At 36.3% G+C, this 20,622-nt stretch overlaps 1 protein-coding gene across 1 annotated transcript in view; it reads left to right on the forward strand.

Annotated features, from left to right (window-relative positions):
• PPFIA2 (PTPRF interacting protein alpha 2) overlaps positions 1-20,622 on the forward strand; it is a 343,185-nt gene that overhangs the window by 277,597 nt on the left and 44,966 nt on the right. Inside the window, exons 9-15 of the mRNA XM_054207175.1 lie at positions 1,420-1,554; positions 10,697-10,780; positions 11,140-11,271; positions 12,271-12,333; positions 14,424-14,515; positions 18,151-18,286; positions 18,770-18,990. Of these exons, the coding sequence (XP_054063150.1) occupies positions 1,420-1,554; positions 10,697-10,780; positions 11,140-11,271; positions 12,271-12,333; positions 14,424-14,515; positions 18,151-18,286; positions 18,770-18,990 (863 nt within the window). The remainder of the gene's footprint in view (positions 1-1,419; positions 1,555-10,696; positions 10,781-11,139; positions 11,272-12,270; positions 12,334-14,423; positions 14,516-18,150; positions 18,287-18,769; positions 18,991-20,622) is intronic.

The raw sequence follows: 20,622 nt of genomic DNA on the forward strand, positions 1-20,622 counted from the left end.
GCATAGATAAACTACCTGTCAATAACTTTTAGAAAAAGAATATAACATGATTGTGTGGTTTTCTCTCATGGTACATTGTTTCCGTGGTGATTCCACAAGCTGAAGTGTGAAGTGAACAGGAAAAAAATGTTTGGGAATTTGAAGACTACAATGTGAACTGAAAGCTAACATGAAATGAGTATAATTCAAACTGTAAAAGACAAAATTGCTCCTCAGCCTCAGAATCAGACTTTTCTTTTTTTTTTTCACCTATCATGTCTTCAAACAATATAAAATGCTATATGAGAAATAAGCCTGTATGATCTGATAATCTCTGCTTCTATGATTCTATGCAGATATATTTACACACACATGCACACATCCCTCTGTACATGTGTATATGTATATATATGTACGTGACTACCTTTTCAGGGAAATTAAAGCATCAGAACTCAAATTCTCTGGCTTCTTCCAGTTTCCTTTGGCTATTTTAAGAGGTATCTTCAATTTTTAGGAAAAAAAAAAAAAAAAGCAAACCACCTAACAATGGAAAAGTAAGGTACCTGCATCTGTCCTTAATGTTTTTATTGCTGCCACTGTCAGTTGTGCTGTGCTGCGGAGGTGTTTCTACTCAAAGCAGTGACCGATGGAACTCGGCTTAGAGTACATGCAGCCAGACTTAAAGTTTTCTTGCAGCATTGTGATGTGAAAAGCTTACCTTTTCATGCTTTTGAAGGATTAAAAAAGAATCTAAAAGCACACTCCTTTTTCATTATGTCTTCTATTACTTGGAATGAACAGGAAAGTAGGAAACACTTGTCAAGCCATTAAATAAGTCTTCATCATGTGGTTCATCTCAGTAGGCCAGGAAATACTGCAGTTATGAAAAGTCCTCCTGTTTCTCTTTAATGGTTATCACAGATACAATCATGAATGAATTATCTGAGCAACAATTGTCAGTTTTAACATTTCCTAGTATACAATTGGCATTTGTTCATGAACTTTGATGGGAATTCTCTCCTTTTGGAGTTGTCCTTCCGTCCCATTTCAGTCATACATAAACTTTTCTGTGAGAAGGACTCAATATTTCCATTTAGAAAATTCTCATTTTACTGGCACCAATATTTTTATTTTGCTCAGATAAACAATGCTCAGAGGTGCTTTTTGCTCATGTTCACGAGTACCATTTTACAACTCCTTTTCTTCACCTTCATATGATCCTTGAGTCTCAAATCACTCATCATTAGTGAGACCAGCAGCGTACACGTTCCATGCTTGAGTTAATACCTTTCCAATAAACTCTCCCAGGTTGTGGAGTATCTATGCTTATCTAGTGAGTTTTGATTGCTTCCCTATTACCAAGAAATTGAAGGAAAATCTTAATTTTTTAATTCAAATCCTTAATTTTTTTATACCTGTTTATCTGTCTTTGGCCTTCAGTTGGAAGACAAAAACAGACAGCTGCAAGAGCGTCTAGAGCTGGCTGAGCAGAAGCTGCAGCAGACGATGAGGAAGGCTGAAACCTTACCTGAAGTGGAGGCTGAGCTGGCTCAGAGAATTGCGGCTCTGACTAAGGTACTGCCCTGAGAAATAGGTACATTTCCAAAGTCCCATTGTTTAACATTCATTTGCATCCTGATTCCTTACCTCAAGGACAAAAAAAAAGTCTTATTAAGCTGATTTGAAACAAGAGAATGTTTCCTGACAAGCATGTGCCACAAGTTTAACCAGGAATGGTCTCAGTGTAAGAATTTGTAATTCTTAGCATTTTACTAATAGGCAAAATAGTTATCTGTAAGTTAGTCTACACTATATTTACAAAGGAGTCATTTATTTCCAATACATCAGCATTACTTATCCTAGGAGGATTCATTTTGCTGTATAAGAGTTTCTAATTTAAGGGGAGAGGGGCGGAGGGAAGTCGCGTTCCTACACATACTTAGTTCTTCTGGACATTTTCATACACCATGTATATGAAACAACAGTTATTTTCATTCCAATAAGTGCTATAAAATCAAATCTTAATGGCAGCTGGGATCATTTGTACGATACAAAAGTATGTACTGCAAGTTGCCTCCGTAAAAGGCTTGTTTTGAATGATTCTTTGTATCATATATTTTCAAAGACAAATGTGACCAACCTTGAGAGGGCTTCGAACGGGTTTTTCTGATTAATGTACTATATGGCAGCTTTCTTGCAGAAAAAGTAAGAAGATAAAAATAAATTTTCAGTAGTGTGGTATTCATATTTGGCCTCTAATACCTTTAGGTGCGCACGTAGTTAGTACTACAGCTTAGTTATTATCAGCTTCCTAAAGACATATAATGATAATGTGTTCATTCTTCATCTCTTAAAATCAGACAAATAAAGCAAAAATGCATTTAAGAGATTGTATTACATATAATTCTGATTTATCTAAGCTTTCCTTTCTCTATTGCCAAGGAATGTTTCTAGCTATTTATGTGCCTAGCCATTTTTATATTTGATGAATTTTTCCAATTCTCATGTTTTTCCATTTATAATGAAGCCTTAAGTGCTGAACAGCTCACTACTGAAGTCCAATTTTTAAGTAATTTAGTTAGGAAGTAGAAAGAAAGAGAAGATTTTTGGGGATTTGATGATTTGTTGAGATTTTTTATTTTACTAAGGCAAGATCATTATTCAGTAATCAAGATTTTGTGCTGTCCACTTTAGGTTTATATGAATGGGTGGGAATTTGAAAGAGAGACTGAAAAAGGTGGAAAAAAAGGAAGAGTCAGCAAAAAGAGAGCTACGTCAAATACCAAACAAATATCATTGCATTTTATTAAAAACACAGGTGCACATAAGAGCAGTCCCTTGGCATTTTAACTTTTTTTTTTCAGTTGTTTCTGATTCAACAAATAATCACATATTGTAATGCCCTCAGTAGCTTAAAAATATTGTTTTCTATTTTAAGACGATTTTTCCTGATTAAGTTCTCCAGCAATTAGGCACCAGTAAGTATTTTGCAGTCTCAAGCATGTCTTTTCTTGCAACTGCATTTTTCCTTGAACATATATTAATGACAAATATTGCAAGAAGAAATCCCATTTCAACCATGCAGAGCACTCAGGGACTTCCATGAGATACTGTTGTTATTGTGACCATGAAGCTGCAGTATACATCTCCGTTTGTCTTCTTACATTATTCCATGGGATGTGGTTAGAGAGCTGTGAACAGAGCTGATGCTCCACCTCATTTCACTTTAATGCACTTTATAGAAGTTTTTGCCAAGCAGGAAACTCTAGGAAGTATATTAGATTGTAATGCTGGTTCTGTTCATTTCTCTGTGATTACATGAAAAACTGTAGAAATTAATTTTATTTAAGATTGTGTCTTCTTGGAATACATGACATGAAGAAGAGTGTCAGAATTTGGCCAATAGGTCAAATAAGCCTATGTTTTATATATCTTGTATATAATGTCTTTGCAAACCGTAGAGCTTATTAAGGTGCTAGTTTGACAGCTCTGAAGTTTAAAGTCCAGTACTTTTTGCGGATCACATAAATGTAGCTTGGAACCAAGGACAACGCTGTAGTCACTGCAGCTTACTTAAGTTGTTTGAAATTAGATAGCGGGTATACTGTTACCACGCTAGCTATTCAATGGAAGCTGCCAGACCTACCTAAGGGGCTGAATAATGCTTAATTAATTTTGCCTTTGAGCTTTGTGCCGGCACACATGTTGTCAGTAGGGCTCAAATTAGCTGGCTTCAGACTACCACGGTCGCTGCATGGCCATGTATACTAAGTAAAAGATGACCCCACTGAATCAACTAGTCTTTCTGCACTGCAAAAAAGTCAAAACTGATTCTCCTTTCTTTTGTACTATCTCAATGAAAGGGGCTTCTCTGAGATTAATGGGGTTACAATCATTTGAAAGAGGTGAGTTAAGCCTGATATTTTACATGTTTTTTAAAGGAAAGTAGTATGGGATAACTGGATATCCAGTATGGATAACTGGAAACAGTGACTTCTTAACTGTGGGTAAAATATAAGGCCAAGTATTTCCATGTGGAGACAAAACAGAACAAACATATTCTGGATTTGGAGGTGATTATTTTTTTTTCGCCCACCCACCCAAATTTCAAATATGCATGTTACAATTCTGCATTCAATTTATTATACTGTTCCTCATAATAAATCTGGGTTGGATTCTGCAAAAGAAGGTTGTAGAATGAGATCCTTCTGTCATGTCAATTTTTAAAATGAGTTGTTTTTCTTTTTTTATATATATGGGCTAGTGAATGTCTTTTGCTACTTTTCCATGCCCAAACTAGTTCATAAGGAGTGAACTTCCAAAAGTTTGGACAGTACAGTGAATTCAGATAAGTAACCATAAATTTACCTGAATCATTTGAACTTTACTTTGGCTTTGTTTTCACTGTGTTCTGCCCATTGGGTGCGCAACTGGAGGGTTAGTCAGCCTGTGGCAGACTAACCTGGAACAGCATGATCCCATGTACTGTGCTGTCCTGCCTGGCCGTCGCACTGGTAACTGTCTGGTCATGACAAGTAGCACAGCTCTCAGCATGTATCCAAGGTTTAGGTTGCCATGATTCATTGAGCCACCTTGTACTCACTCTCACAGTATTGGTCTGTTTGCCTGCCCTGGAGAAGGGGCAGTTGGTTGTACAAAGAACCTCCCTCCAATATTAACTAAATGTTTCTTTATCCTATAAGGTGTTTATTTTCCTCAGAAAGGACAGACATTGGAGCATCTAGAATCTTCAGATGGTTATTCTGTCAAACATGGTCTCTTCTTGCATGTATTCAAGGAGGGGTCTAGTGGAGACAACCAGCACCCACCTACTTCCATTCACTCACTCCCACTAGTAGTCATCACTCTTCCCCTTGGGTGCTTGTGCAGCAGAGGTACCACGTCACTTCTCTGATCACAAGACAGCAGTCAGCATTTTACTCCATCGCTCCTGTATGGAGGTCACCAGAAATACCAACAGTGCTTTTTAGCTGCATTATAGGAGCACTGACATGGAGAAGAGGAAACCATAATCATAATAAACCACAATCATAATAAACCACATTTAGCATAGTAACACATTCAGCTTATTTTAAAGGTGATAAAAAATGACTTGAAAGTTGGAGGGAAGCGGGACACAATGCTTGTTTTGTGACTATGTGGGGATCTGGTTTGCATTAAGTAGGGAAGGAGTTGCAAGAAAGTGGAAGGAGAAGGTCTGCAGTGGAAAGGATGCAGAGGGGAAAGAAATTCTCGTGCAAGGAGTGGATGTGGTTAAGACAGAAAGCTCTCTGAGAACAAGGGGGAGAGAAGATGATGCGCTAGCTGGAAAAGGAAGTTGATAAATCTTCCTCTGGGGAAAATGAAAAAAAAAAACCACAAAACAAACAAAAGAGAAAATCTTCTATGCAGAGGGAAGCCTACGGCAACTTCACATCTACAACACATTACTTACTGTCTTCTCAAACCACCCCTCTTCTTGTGTGCTTCCCTTTCCACAGAAGATTTTGTGATGATAGGAGGAAGAAATGAAAGATGCAAGTTTGACAGAGCTAAATGGAAGGAGTTGCTTACTAAATCTATGAGGTGTAGAAGGTATTGAGGGAATGAAGGAGGGGGAAGAATGTATGGAAATCTAAGGTTGGATTTCAGAAAAAGGTGTGACTTAAGCCAACATATTTTGTCATATTTGTAACGGGTTAGAAGTGAGCGTGTGAACAAGTAGCTGATAACTTTGTGAGCTGTTGTGACTCAGTCACCATGATCACTTATTTTCACCTTCTATTGCATAGCTCGATTCAATAACACATTCTTTCTTCTTGAATAACTCAGTCATTCAAAGCATAGCCAAAGGAATGTGTGCCATGGGAAGGCAGTAGGAAATCTGGAGATAGCAGGTGTTCAGAAGTCAAGCTCTCAAAACTGTGGGAATAGGCTCGTACCATTAGAAAAGTTTAGATTTGTTCCTGCAGATCAGCATGAGGAAGAAAAATGATAACACCTGTACCATACAGGTGCTTTCTGCATCTGAAATTGGATTTTTTTTTTTCAACTAAGATGTAAAGACCTAGAAAATGTGCAGTGCCAACAGTAACAGATGATGTGAAAGCAACATTTTTTTTGTGGGCGCGTTAGCAGCAGGAGCAGCAGTAGAGTTTTAACAGGGTTAGAGAGCAATAATACAAGCTGATTCAGTATTCCCTCAAAGCAAAATTTTCCTGTCTGTTACTGGCTTATACTGGCTATCTCTTTGCTATTTCATAGCATATAGAGTGCAAAGTGAGCATTAAGACTCATGCTGGTATCTCATAGGGGTCAGACGTTGTTAGGTTTTGTCCATATATTTTTAATCCAGTCCAAGATGCACAGTTTCACGAATCTATTTATAACCGAATGTGCTGGCTAAATGCTTTAAATGCTAGTTACTGAATACCACACCATGTCTCTTACTAATCCTCCTGTACAGAGTACTAGCAAACAGGCATGCAATCATATATTAAAAAGAAGAATGTAGGGTAAGGTCTGCCAAGCAAGTAGTTGCAGAAGTTCCACTTTAGAAAGTTTTTAACTCAATTAACTCTTAGCAAAGCAACTCGGAAGAAATCCAAATTCTGTTTATGAACCTCAGAGCCCACAGTTGTCCCTTCTGTTTCACGTGTATCAGAAATTCTGCTACGGGAACATGACTAACACTGGTGTCTCAGCCTCTGCCTTGTGCCTCAAACCACAAGGCAGAGATGGAGACGTTCAATACTTTTATGGTAGGCTCCCAAGTCTCTCAAAGAGCCTATTCCAGTGGGAATGTCTGGGGCTGACTAACACACATGGACAACAAAAAACTGTAGCCACTACAGGTGTTCCAGTTCCATAACAGTATGGCCTGGGGAAGTTTGTGCAGGAGGCATTTGCATATCCACTAGGGAACAGGTGAATTGCTAGGTCTTTTTTTGTATGGAAGGGTCTCTTTGAGATCTAGGTTGTGGCCTTCCTCTGCATAAAGGACAATGAGAGGTGCTGAAACCCTCATCTGGGGAATGTGTTCCAGCTAGGCACACCAGGAGATGGAGGGGCTACCCTTTCCTACTGCAGTTCTTTGTCTACAGGCGGGTTTCTGTAAGTGAGAGAAAAGGAATATGTACGTGTGTTTGTGTCTCCCTAGCCCTTACAGACAACACCATTTTGATTCATATCGCTTCTGCAGGGGCTGCTCACGCATTTGGCACGTAAGAACCAGTGGGTAAAAACCCTAAATAGCATTAGAGCCCAGGGTAGGTACAAAGGCTGCGCACCTGTGCTTGTCCTCTGCCAGACAAGCAGCTGAGCCTAATTGTTTAATGTCTCAGTTATAAAATAATTTGGTTCTCTTAAAGTAATACAGAATAACACTTTAGGAGCAAACAAATGAGGCACACATAGATAAAGGAAACATAAAATATTCAAATACACTTTAAGTGTTTAGAGTAATGACATTTATTTTGATTCTAAGACATAGTGAATTTTAATTAATTTTAAACTCTTTTTATCCTACCAAGGATAAAGGGAGATGTAAAGATCTAAGATGTAAAGGGAGATGAATGAGGGGATCAGCTCTGTTTCCTTTTACGTGTACAGGTGATACAAGTACTCTGAGCCACATTCAGGAAGATTTTTTTTAAGAAGGATGCACCTATCAGCATTTTAATATTCTTAGTGAAATAAATGAAAATTACCATGCAAAAAGATATATATATATATGTAAAAATCTTAAACATATTCCTTACTGAATTATTAAAGCAATAGGAAGTTATGAAATAACAGAATTAAATCACTATAAGAATCTTAAGAGAACATCGTGTTCTTTCAAGAATGTTTTCTAAAGAAGAATTCAGATAACATACATAATTCTGACAATAATTTTATTCCTCCTCCTTTTCCAAATAATAGTTAGGCCTAATACCACAATAATTTTATGCACTGAAAAGACTGTTTCCTGCTAAGGAATAAGGTATGGCACGGTTTGGACTGAAAACCTATTTTTTTTAGTTTGAAAAATGAATGTAAATGATATGTTAGCTAGACTGGCTTCTCAAGGACAGGTTAGGACAGACAGCACCACATATCAGAAGACTTAAAAGAGATCCCCTTTGAACCTAGAAGTATTAGTTTGGTTATCTTCATAATTTGCATTAATCTGTCATTAAGTGTGTAGAAGCAGTGCAGATTAAGTAATTTGCTTTTAAAGTTTGCAGTCAGCTAATGAAGCTTCTAAGTAGTTTAATTCTGTAGGATGATACCCCCAATGGGTTCTATATCTCCCTCAGTGAAAATGATTTCAAAAGAGGTAGAATTACTTAAGCCTTCTCCATCATCAACTCAGAGCTTTGATTATTTCAAATCTTCTCCTGACCCGTGGAGACACATTAGGGGACACCTCGAACCAACAGTGCAGCCAGGATTCGAAAAGGGGAAAAGTCTGTCTTCTACAGAGGAGGATAAAGCTTGGTCACTTTATGGAAGGGATAGCATGATCTGGTTTTCTGCAATCACAGGGACTTAACTTTTTCAACCCTATCTTTATCCAATTGGGAGAGGAAGCAGTGCATTAGCGCTTGCGTGCTGAAACAAACTAATATGTAGAGCTAAAAGATCAGATAAAGAAAATCATAAAGGAATTGTCACTGGTCCAAGTCGTAATAAATAGACAAAATAGTTTCCGATAATGAATAAGTTCAAATACACCACAATATGTGTGCTTCAAGATCAGAAACAATAACTGCACTTATTAAATGAGCTTATTTACAAAGTATACTGACTTGCCATTACATTTTGCAAGAATCTGAGTTTTGTGAATGTGCTTACTCTCAAAAGAATAGAGTGATCTTCAAAGTTAAGCATTATTCTTGTATTTATAAAAACCAGGATTTTCTCATATGGATGTCTTCATATCAAAAGCTGCAATTTATATATCTGTAGATCACAGGCTTGTTGGCTGTCTGATCTTTGGGTCCTGATAGTACTACTGAGTTTAAGTTATGGGTATTTTTAAGTTATGATGAAAATCTGGAATTACTTTGGTATCTATTCCTAATTATTCTGATAAAACATTGGTAGACAACAGTATGAAAAACAGTCTTACTAAAAAAATGCAGTTGTAAAATTAGTATATCTTGCAATATTAAAGTTTGCTCATCTAAAGATAGAGTCCAGTATCTCTTTTTGAGAGAGGGTAAATCTGACAGAGTGAAAAAGCGCTTGACAAGCACAAGCTCACAACTCAAAGTCATCAGTAGCACTGTCTATACACCTTATGCACATTCCTGTTTCCATAGCAACAAATCCAATATAGCATTTCCCTTCCTTTAAGGGCTTTGGTTTTTTATTCATTTTGAATGATAACATAGACTTGTTTGATATGACAATAACATGAATATTCATGTTTTGCAACAAATGACCTAATTAAGGTCAACTTCTGTTAGAAGTAGTAATGAATCTTAGGATGGATTACCATTTCTATACTCAGTGATGACTTTTCGTTCGTATTAATGAATTTTTATTTATAGGTTCTTCTTTTATCTGATGACCTTGATCTTCCAAAGAGGTCCACCAGGGTGGATCCTTTCAAAGGGATGAAAACCACATTGTTTATTTGGATAGAAGGGCTTATGTAGTGTATTCTAAAATGGAATACTAAAGCTTGAGCCTTGTCTCTTTTGACGTTCTTTCTGTTTTCTAGAAATCAGGGAATGTACCATAACATTGCACAATCCTGTAACTGACTGATCCATTAATTTAGTATTTATGCATTGGTTTCATTCCTAGAAAATTATAGAAGAATTATAAAGGACTTTCTGACATTGTCCTCATAGAGTCCTATTCTGGTGTTTAGTTTGCCATAATTCCAAAAAACCCCATTAGATTAGACGGTATTGCTTTGAATCCACTCCGTAGTAATATGTCATCAGCCAGCCATCACTAACCTTGAACCTCCATGTGTAGGTTGATAGCTTTTTTAGCATTCCATTATTTTCAGTTTCTCCACATCAACTGCATCATATTCACCAAGTATCAGTGTAGTTTATTCCACGTAAAAATCTGTCAGTTAAAAGTATTAAATTTTCAGTCACACTTTTCTTTTAAGCATTCTGTGCTGTGTTCTGTTCAGTGTCAGTGTCTTTAGTTCTGATTTTTCAATTTTGTCCCTCTCCTTTTCCTTGACTTGTTAGTCTGATCCAACCTCTTCTACCTCATCTGATGATTATCAATATGTTATGGAAGCTAAACTACAAGAAATGATCTCCATACGTAGGAAGGTAGTCCTACTGGACTTTACTTTCTATTGCTAAATAGAATTCATCTGATTTGTTTTCTTTTTCTTTAACTTATTTTATTTTTTTTTTTTTATTGATAATCAACCATCGTGCAGTTCAGTGCTTCAGGAGCTTACAATTTTACGATGGCAGGTTTGTGTTCAAACCATGCACAGTCTGCATGTTACATTTGGCTGAATTCATTGCTCATAAATAACTCCAATGTTTTGCTGATGCTTGGATGTAACAGGCCTTTGTAGCTGACACATTTCAAGCAATGCTGTTCAGCTGCCTGTTTAAATAAAGTTTCTTTTTGGAAAACTAAGTTTGCAGTTAGTAGTAGCTTGCTTTATGTTTTGTTTAAACTTTACTGAGATAAAGACTTACAAAGCCACTTAAATTACAGAAAGAGTCTTTCTATTTTTTTACAGGCAGAAGAAAGGCATGGAAACATTGAGGAACGTATGAGACACTTAGAAGCTCAACTTGAAGAGAAGAATCAGGAACTTCAAAGAGTATGTGTATTGCAGGCAACTTCTGTGCACTTTTCTTCTTTTAATTTGTCAATATAGCACTACGCTATGCACTCCAGCACACAAATCTATCTACTGGTAAATGTTTTATAGCAGTGATGGCAGCATCCTCCCACTTTACTTGACCATCTTAATATACTAGTTTAGATCTAGTTGCATCTTGCAAAGTGTTCTGCTGATACAAAAATGAACGTGCATTAATCAATAACTGTAATTACATTTCCTGTGGAATTTCTTTAAATGGATGCAGTCACCATAAATTTTCTTATTCTTTAATGATACTAGTCTGTACTGGTTAATTTTGGACCCTACCAATCTGTCTGTTCTGTTCTACATTAAAGGCAAGGCAAAGAGAAAAAATGAATGAGGAGCACAACAAAAGATTATCAGATACCGTAGACAGACTTTTGACAGAATCCAATGAGCGTCTGCAGCTACACTTAAAAGAGAGAATGGCAGCACTTGAAGAAAAGGTACAGTGCAAAGGGCGGTGTGAAGTTCAGCTTGATAAAGATTCTCCTGTGTGAAACCTGTTCTGCTTTTACGGGGACAGAGGCATCATGCTGCTTTCATGTTACCAGATATTATCACAAATATGGTCTAACTTATATATTCAACACTTAATTCAAGAGTGTGCTCAAGGATCTTTCCAGAACTACTGCGAAGTGAATATGCTGAATATTATGAGTCCCCGTTTTATCAGCAGGGATTCTGTTGAAGAGCTTGTAAAGGACCAGTGCAAAACATGGTATGAGGCAGTGAGAGAAAGCGGGCAAGAACTGAGCAATGGCTACTTTTCGGATGTGCTGTCATTCTTGTATTTTAACCTGCTGATTTTACCTCACTTCCTCTGGGAAGAGTAAAATGCTGTCACCACAGGAGAATGACCATCTATCCTTGGAGAGGGAATGTTATTTACAGGTTTTACGTGATGTGAGACACAATGGCCCTGCAAAATTCAAATCACATGACCCTTATATTCATCGTTCTTAATCCCTCCCTCTTCTACTTATTCACCTTCAGTTTGATCTGAGGGGAAACTTTCAGTGTCTTTCAGAAGGACATTTCAGAACCTTCCAAAGGATGTACTTCTGGTTTATATCACGGAAACAAAATGTCGTACAAAGCAAGATGAAGGCCTAGCAAAAAAAAAACCCAAAACAAAACAAAAAAACCCCACAAAAACCTGGGAGAAATAGTTGTCTAAGAGTGTGGCAGTTGCTCAGTTCAAGGAAAATGCAAAGTTTTTGCTGTTCTTGATAGAACGTGGTACTAGATATTTGTATTATTTCCAGTGTTTCAAATTAAATATTTACTCAAACTGAAGCATTAAAGGATTTTAAAATTAAAGTCCAGCAAATATGAAGTTTGCTAATTTGTACATGGAGGCTACGTGTGTATGGTGGTAGCTGATATTTTATATATGTCTAATTTATTTCTCTTTTTTTAATTTTTCTTCTTTTTATTCCTAGAATGTTTTGATTCAGGAATCTGAAAGTTTCAGGAAAAATCTGGAAGAGTCTTTACATGACAAGGTACTATGAAATAGTGTGATTTTATCTGGTTTTATCAAAAGTTATATATTTATTATTTGCAAATATGTATATGCTATATTAATTATCCAACTAGCATGTAAAATATTCCTAGCATCAATGATAATTCCTTTGATCACCCAGATGTCTTAACTAGCCTTTGAGGGTCTCTAACAATTGTTCTGAGATAAGTTTATGGTTGAGATCCTAGCCTCAGGAATTCAATACTAAAATTCATATTGATTTTACTGGCTCTGGAATTTTTTTGCTATCACTTTTAATTCTGAAAAAGTCTTGTTTAAGAGAGACGTATGCATAACTGGTTACACTTTCATAGTGAAGAATGCAATTGCTTGATTTGATGCAACTCTTCTAAACAGGTGCAGTGGCGTTATGCTAAATATATCTGAAAATATATAGCCTTTTTTAGTTCATTGCAAATTAACCCCTAATACTGTTTAGTGAATCAGTCAAATTAATTATAAATATTTATTCCAATCCCAAATGTTTGGATTTTGTTTGGAAGTTATACTTGCCTTGAGCGCAGTGGGATAAACAAATGTGTCTGCCTTCAGATTCACAGAAGTGTTTTTGTAATGTATCAAATCCATTTAAAAGAGATTGTATAGAATTAAAAAAAACATAATCCATTCGATAGAAATATAGTTATATCATACGACATCCAAAATCAAGAACTTTGAGAAAAATAATAAAATATGTATTTGTTCAAATAAATTGTTTTCCTCTACATTCAGATAACCCTGTAGAAAGGCAGAGAGATTAAAGTCTTGTAGGGCATTTTAAATAAATAAAATTTCTGCGCTGTACTACCACAGTGTATATATAAGGTGATTCAGCTGTCGCAAAATTACGGTCATATTTCACCATCAAGTTAGGTGACAAAAAGGACATATCTAAAGCTGTATCAATTGAAACAAAAGTTGCTATCATTTTTCTACCAGAGAATCTAAGCCTGAATTATGGACACCGATTTTTTTGGTGTAAATAAGGCATTTTGTCAGTGTTCTCTCCAACATAACTTTATTGTTTTCAAAGTGTTAGAGTGAAAGTAAATACAATGGCTGATTCTCTACCGTCTGTTTTCTGTCTTGAATGTACATATCAACTCTTGACAAACACGAAAAATCTGGTATAAAAATCTACACTTGTATCGAAACTATTTTTGCAAAGATGTTTTTATTTATTATACTTATTGATTCTGGCTTAAGGGTGGGAAGTGAAATAAATAGAACACTCCACTACTGCGATTGGAGATGAGTTCTCTTCACACGCGACCACACATGTCTGACTCCAGAGCTTCCAAGTTCCCACTTTGAACGGTTTATTTCTTCCACTTTGATGAAGAAACTGATGAAGCAATTTCAGATAGAGGGACATAACACCAGATATTAATCTCTTAATTTGCTTTAAAATTCTTTAATTTCTTTTCATTTTATTAGTAGACTATCATTGTTTGTAAAATTTGGGAACAGCCCTTTTTTCCATAGTGGTTGCTGTCAATAGTCTTTTTGTTTGTTGGCTCCAAAAATCCGATTTTTGTGGCACTGTGTCATTTTTCACCAGCATCACCTCATACTGGAGGTTCATCAACTTCCAAGGGCGAGCTGTAAAGCTGTAGTTCAACAAGACACCTAAAATGTAGTTGTCTTTAAGTCTGTGTCTCTATTATTAAATAAAAAGGCCAGAACACAACCTCTGTCTGTAAAGGGCAAATGAAGTGTTGCACACTGAACTATGTCTGGCACGGAACGTGCAGTTAGTGCCCAAATCAGTGCCAGCTCTTCTTTTCCTTGCCCTAGCTGTATAAGAAGGAAAAAATAATTTTTCAAGTGCAAACCTGTCCTGTCATCACTTCCAGCTAGTAGAAAACAGTAGAGTGCTATACAAGCTCCTCTTGATGCGTATGTCTTATTAGCAATGAGATTTGAGTGAATTCATGGCCTTTTCTTATTATAGTCAGTGCTACATTCAATGTATCTTATCTTACTTGTTTAGCTTTACGAGAGCAATATCTCATAAAGTAAACATATATTGTATCACAAGTAAGGATATCTGACTATTCTTATTTCCAGGAAAGACTTGCTGAAGAAATTGAGAAACTGAGATCTGAACTGGATCAAATGAAATTGAGAGCTGGTTCTTTAATTGAACCCACATTGTCAAGGTAATATTTAATGACAAAAGTTTCCTCACTTTAAGCTGAAATAGAACATAAATATAAGTGTCAAGCCTTTACAACAGGGATGTGTTCAGACCACGCTTAAAAATACCAGGTATTTCTTTAAAAAATGTAAAATGTGCAGTGATTATTACTGTTGCCTTTCACTTTTTTCATAGGTAAACAGGGCTTTATAGCAGTGAGTATACTCTGAAACATTACTGAGATTAAGGAAAGTCTTTTAAATTGTGGAATGTTTTTAGAAGTATATCCAAATACCCATTTTTTTCACAGGAGAGATTAATAATAAAATTGAAACCATCATCTTCAATGCTGAAACTAATCAGCGTATTTATGATCTTACTTATTTATTCTGTCAAGTAAATCTAATAATTATTTTTGTATTAGCAAGAAATAACTCAGATTTGCTTAGTGTGGGAAGATCTGTGAAGACACAGGTCTTCAGCGAAAGATGAAAACAGTGTTCAGAGCGATCTGAAAATATCATAACAGGACATTAAACATTATGCCTCTGTGTGGTGGAAAAGCAATATGGGAACAATACTGAGACAGGTATCATAGAAGTAGCTACCAATGGCTGACATGAATTTGTAATTCTAGCCAGACAGTCCTTCTCGTCTAAAAGTATCCCTCAAAATAAAATTGTTGCTTTATTGATAATTGTGTGCTATGTCCTGTTTTTATAACAAGCAACATGTTAACTTTTAAAATCTACTAGCCATAGCTTACGGACCAAGACTGAATTCAGAGCAGTGTAATCCTCTAAAGTTATTCTTGTTGGATAATTTTTTTGCTTGCTTCGGGTATTGTCCGCCCATCGTTTCCTCAGACAGCTTGTTCAGTACCTGGACATGGTTTCTCCCTCGACCTTTATTATCTCATGAAATAATATTTTCCTGTATGTCGTGAAGTGTAAATCGCTGAAATTCAGAATGTGATGTTTGTGACTGTCCAAATTTTTGTTCCTTTGGGAGTGTAAGCATAACTACAGGTACACAGAGCACTGCTTTTTGAGAGTGCTTGGTGGGCCACAGGCTATTGAACTGCTGCAACAAACAGCAAAGATGTTTTTGGAGCAGCCGTCCTTGGTGAACTGCAGCCTTTCTTGCTGGGTAGATGAGTATCATTAGCTCTTGCTCTGTAAACAGGAGTCTGATTAGCCCTTGTCAAAGGGCTACTTGAACTTTATAAGCTGTCTAAATGTCTTGGGAATTCAGCAGGTTCCCCTAAAACCGTGTTTCCCCTTCCATGACCTCACCTTGCAAAACTACCAGTCCTCTCAGGAATAGGGAGCCATCAGCATTAAATATTTGTTATTCTCAGCCCATATTCAGTTCTGTATTTGCAGGAGTTTGTTATTTCAACAGAATAATGAAACTGGTCAGCAGAAAGATATTTGCTGCCAGAGACTGGAACCTAGGCTGTTTCTTTTTTCCTGCCAACTTGCTGCACAAGTACCAAGTATTATCAATTGTCCGAACACAGGTCTGTCACAGGACATACGGTACAAACACAGAAAAGAAAAAATCAGTCACTGCTCTAAATGGTTTACTGTATAACAGATGAGAAATGTACAGACAAATTAAACATACAAAAACCCAAAAGATTATTGTCTGGTGCTTTAGATGGAGGGCTTAGGAGATTTGTAGGCCAACTGTTGTCAAGTTTTCTTATTGGTATAATGAAAAAAAAAAAAAGAGTTTTAGAGAATTTGTTAAAAGGTAACATTGTAATTTTTCTAATATTATGAAATTTCCTACCGTGCATGGTGGGAAGTGTAAAAGAAGGTGAAGTAATGGTTGCTCAGAAAAGGACACATATGACAACGGTATGAGCTCTGATGTATGCTCTACCCAAAACCTAAATTCTGAAACATTATTCAAGATCTGTGACATTTTTATGTATCTGATTTGATTACTATGGCACATACTCATGTTTCTGGAATTCTGGTACCTCTCTTTTTTAAAATTTGTTTTCTTACAGTATTTATTTTTTATAAAGCACTCTGTATTAGTGCTTGAAATACTTCCATTATTATTTTAGATTTGTCACAGTACTTGTAATACCAGACAGTAATTCTGGTTTTTCATTCCACTCTGTCAAAGTAGCTTGTAGTAGAGGCTTTCATGTTTTTCCATGATTTTTTTGCATTTCCCATTTATCAATAAACAGTCACCACAGTTGTAACGTTTTATCTTTCACTTTTACTTCATTAAAGACAAGTTTGAAATTGAGACCAATGCTTCAGTCTTCCAAGTATGAGCATGTTTTAATTCAAGTTAAGCTCTTCTCAAGGAAAAGTGAATCTCTGTGTTTGGAAACACACACAGAACTAGAGCTCAGGAGAACCGTCACACTTAGAGCCTGCAGTTTTCATCATAGAGAATACAGCATTTCTGTACCCTTTCCTTCATTTTGGATAGCAGACATTCTCTTATTTACCTTTTTTGTGTCTGGTATTAAAGCCATCATTTTCTTGAACAGCTTTCTTTTCAAAGTGAGAGAAGTGTTTAAGAGCAAAACTGATTCTTATTCTGTTTCCCGTAGCTGGTTATTAACGTTGCAGTGAACCCTTTAAGTTGTCTGTAGGTGACCGTAAGCATTTTTTCCAAGTTTAAAAAAAAAAAAAAAAAATGTAAGTACAACATTAAACTCTCATTTTCTGGTCTCATAGATAGTAAAATGTCAGACATTTTTTAGGAGTGGCTATAAACAAATACATATTTAGTTGTCTTTTTAGTGTAGTATTTGTTATGTTTCGTTTTTCTACTATAATCATGCTGGTTTTACGTGGAGATCACTTATGTGTTAAGAACTAGAGATTGTTCAGGTCTCCACTGCTGTGGCTGAAGGCTCAAATGGTGCATGGAGCCTTTCCTCTTCTGACTCGGTGACACAGCCCGTGGGCAGGACGCTTCTATGGCAGCATGCAGGGAACTTTTACTGCTGCTGTTTGACTGAGGACCATTGTCTGCAGCCAAGAAAAGATTTGCTGCATTCATCATTTATGTGCCCCTTCACGATGTCCCAAGACTTACCAGGGCTACAGGAAAAATTGGGGGTTAAAACTCTCAAAAGCATCATCAAATAAAGATGAATCATTCATAACCGATGATATGGGCATGACCGAATCACAGGGCAGTTCACTAATATATTCATAATGCGGAGCACAGACTTACAGGATGAAAGTGTTACAGATATCCTTATCCATGAACATGTAGTGTGCTTACAGTAACCTCAGGCATATTTATTCAGGAAAGTAATGGAAGGAAAAGATACAGGATAGTACATTCAGCAGCCAGTTCAGTTAATTATCTTGTCCTGAGATATGCTTGGTTTTTCATGTTAAAGTTTTGGATGATAATTTTTATTATCCATTTTGAAAATTCAAAGGGTTTTTTTGTTTGTTTTCTTCCTTAATTTCCTCATAATACGATTTCAAGTTTTCACTTTTAAGTGATTTTTTTGTGATGTATTTTTGTCGTTTATTCTGTGATACATAATAATTTGTTTGTTTAAGAGAAAAGAAATCTTTGTTCCTAGACTGAAGGTCATTGGATTGTTTTCGTTACTATTATTACTATTGCGCTCTCAGTCTACTTCTGCGTCTCTCTTTATAGGCCTCACCTTGACACATCAGCAGAGCTGAGGTATTCCGTGGGCTCACTGGTTGACAGCCAGGCTGATTATCGGTCAACTAAAGTGATAAGGCGACCTAGAAGAGGCCGGATGGGCGTACGCAGAGATGAACCAAAGGTTAATCCCCAATTTCTCCTCATATATTCCCTGATAAGAGAATGCATAGCAAGCTGTTAAGCTTACAGTTCGTGTATTTCCAGAAAAAAGCAGCAACAAGAAAGCAACAACCCACCAAACAAAAAAACCCCAAACCCAAATAGCAGGGCTTTTTCTGTACACACTCAGGCGAGGGTACTGTTGAACTAAAATGAAACCAGAAATGGTCGAAGTTCAGACATCAAAGTTTAAGCATATTTGACTGTCTGTCTTTTCTAGGTATCTTTTTGTGTAAATTTTCCTGATGATTGATTTTACACAGCACTAGAAATTATGTGAAAATATGTTACATCATCTGCAATAACATTTCAAGTATTAATGGAGGATTAATCATTGAATAAGTATTCTTAAATGTTAGTTGCTTTCCTTTCCCATTTTATGGAAGTTCAACTTTGCAGTTTTTTTTCCATGGAATAAGCCATGCACATCCTAATTCCTGCTCAGGTCAAATCACTTGGGGATCACGAGTGGAACAGGACCCAGCAGATTGGTGTTTTGAGCAGCCATCCATTTGAAAGTGACACTGAAATGTCTGACATCGATGATGATGATAGAGAAACACTTTTCAGCTCCATGGACCTCCTGTCACCAAGTGGCCATTCTGATGCCCAGACTCTGGCAATGATGCTTCAGGAGCAGCTAGATGCAATCAATAAAGAAATCAGGTATGTAGCCTGAACCACCTGTGATGCACTTATGATTACAGCTTCAGGCTTCCTTTAGTGCATGAATTAGTACCATTCATAACAGTTAGAAAACTATTTGTACATTTAAAGGATTGATAATATGTCTGCTTTTCATATGGGAGTATTGATTGTCTGAAGTTAACAATGGCGTCTTCATTTCCTAACCATAGAAATGTCATTCAAAAAATGTTCCCAGTGAAGAACTGCTGGCCAATTAAAGAGAAGTATGTTAGAGAAGGATAACACATGGCAGATTTGACAGATTGCTATTCATAGTCGTCGTCTTCACTGTTGTGCATGACTCCTCTTACTCATGAGTGACCTCCTATCAGAAATGTTTTATTTCAGTGCTCTGCACGCTTTCTTCTGATAATTATTTCTGTGTTACATTTCATATAAGCCACATTTTCTAAGACATGGGTTTGAATTTCACTGGAGGCATAGAATTTTTTTCATGCTCCAAGTTGGGTTATAGTGCTTGGAAACAAGTGGTGAATGGTATGTATCTTAATAATTTCTATGCAAATTTAATACAGAAGCCAATGATGTATTTTAATTAAGTGAATTTATAAACAAAACCATATTTTAGGCTTAAAGCATTCTTACATGTTTTTCAGGAAGGGTAACTTTTAAAAACTTGGTGTATGATAAACATCCTGTCATTAGCAACTGTTTCTCTAGAGGGAGATGAAGGAGATTACTAAATTTATGAGTGACTTTCTGGTAATACTGTAGACAGAAAGACTGTGGTTAGAAATACAATCAAAACCAGATTACCTTTTACCAGATCTCAGATATTTTCTGAGCAAGGTAACCTTTAAAGGGAGAATTCTATTGGAATATACTGAATCTGAATAACTTTTGTCTTCACAGGGAAGACGTTTTGTGATAGATCTACAGCTTTTCATTTTCACTATTCCCAGAATTTCTTCATTCAAATAGGATTACTCTGCTATTTTCTAAAATCTCTTATTACAGCTGTCAAGATAAAGAGTCAAAGAGAAATTTTGTTGTTGGGAAGGTAAATGTCCTTAACACAGTGTATGGAAAGGAGAGAACCTTATCCATATTTTCTGTTATTACAAAGATGTCAGCACTGTGACCAGGTCAGGAAGCTGTAGATGCAACAAATGTATTTGTTTAAAAAAATACTCGCATTTTGACAATGTGGGTGACATAGTGGGATATTATTTGTGCCATCTTGAATCAGATCACTGTTTTAGTTAACATAGTATCTTGACTTAGATGTTAGGTACAGTTTTATCTGCACATTGTATATAGCCATTTTTGCCAAAGGTCCACTGAGAGTAGTTTACTTCCCCTGCTGCTAAGCTTATACTGAAGTGTAGGCTTTCACTACCATCACCGTCATTATTAAAGAACAAGGTAACTTATTTTGTATTCTTTTTTTTTATATGTTTCGGGAAAAATTGTTCTACTAGGATAGTCTTATACACTGTAGTGCATTTCTCATTTTCTTGGTTTGTTGGGTTTTTTTCTTGACGAACACTACAAGTGTTTATCAAATGATTGGAGATATCAAAAGAGATTAAAAGTGTATTCTGCCTTAGATTTGTTTTATTATACAAGATGATTCAGAATTTAGATTAA

This window comes from Rissa tridactyla, chromosome 1, assembly GCF_028500815.1.
Source record: "Rissa tridactyla isolate bRisTri1 chromosome 1, bRisTri1.patW.cur.20221130, whole genome shotgun sequence".
Taxonomy (NCBI): Eukaryota; Metazoa; Chordata; class Aves; order Charadriiformes; family Laridae; genus Rissa; species Rissa tridactyla.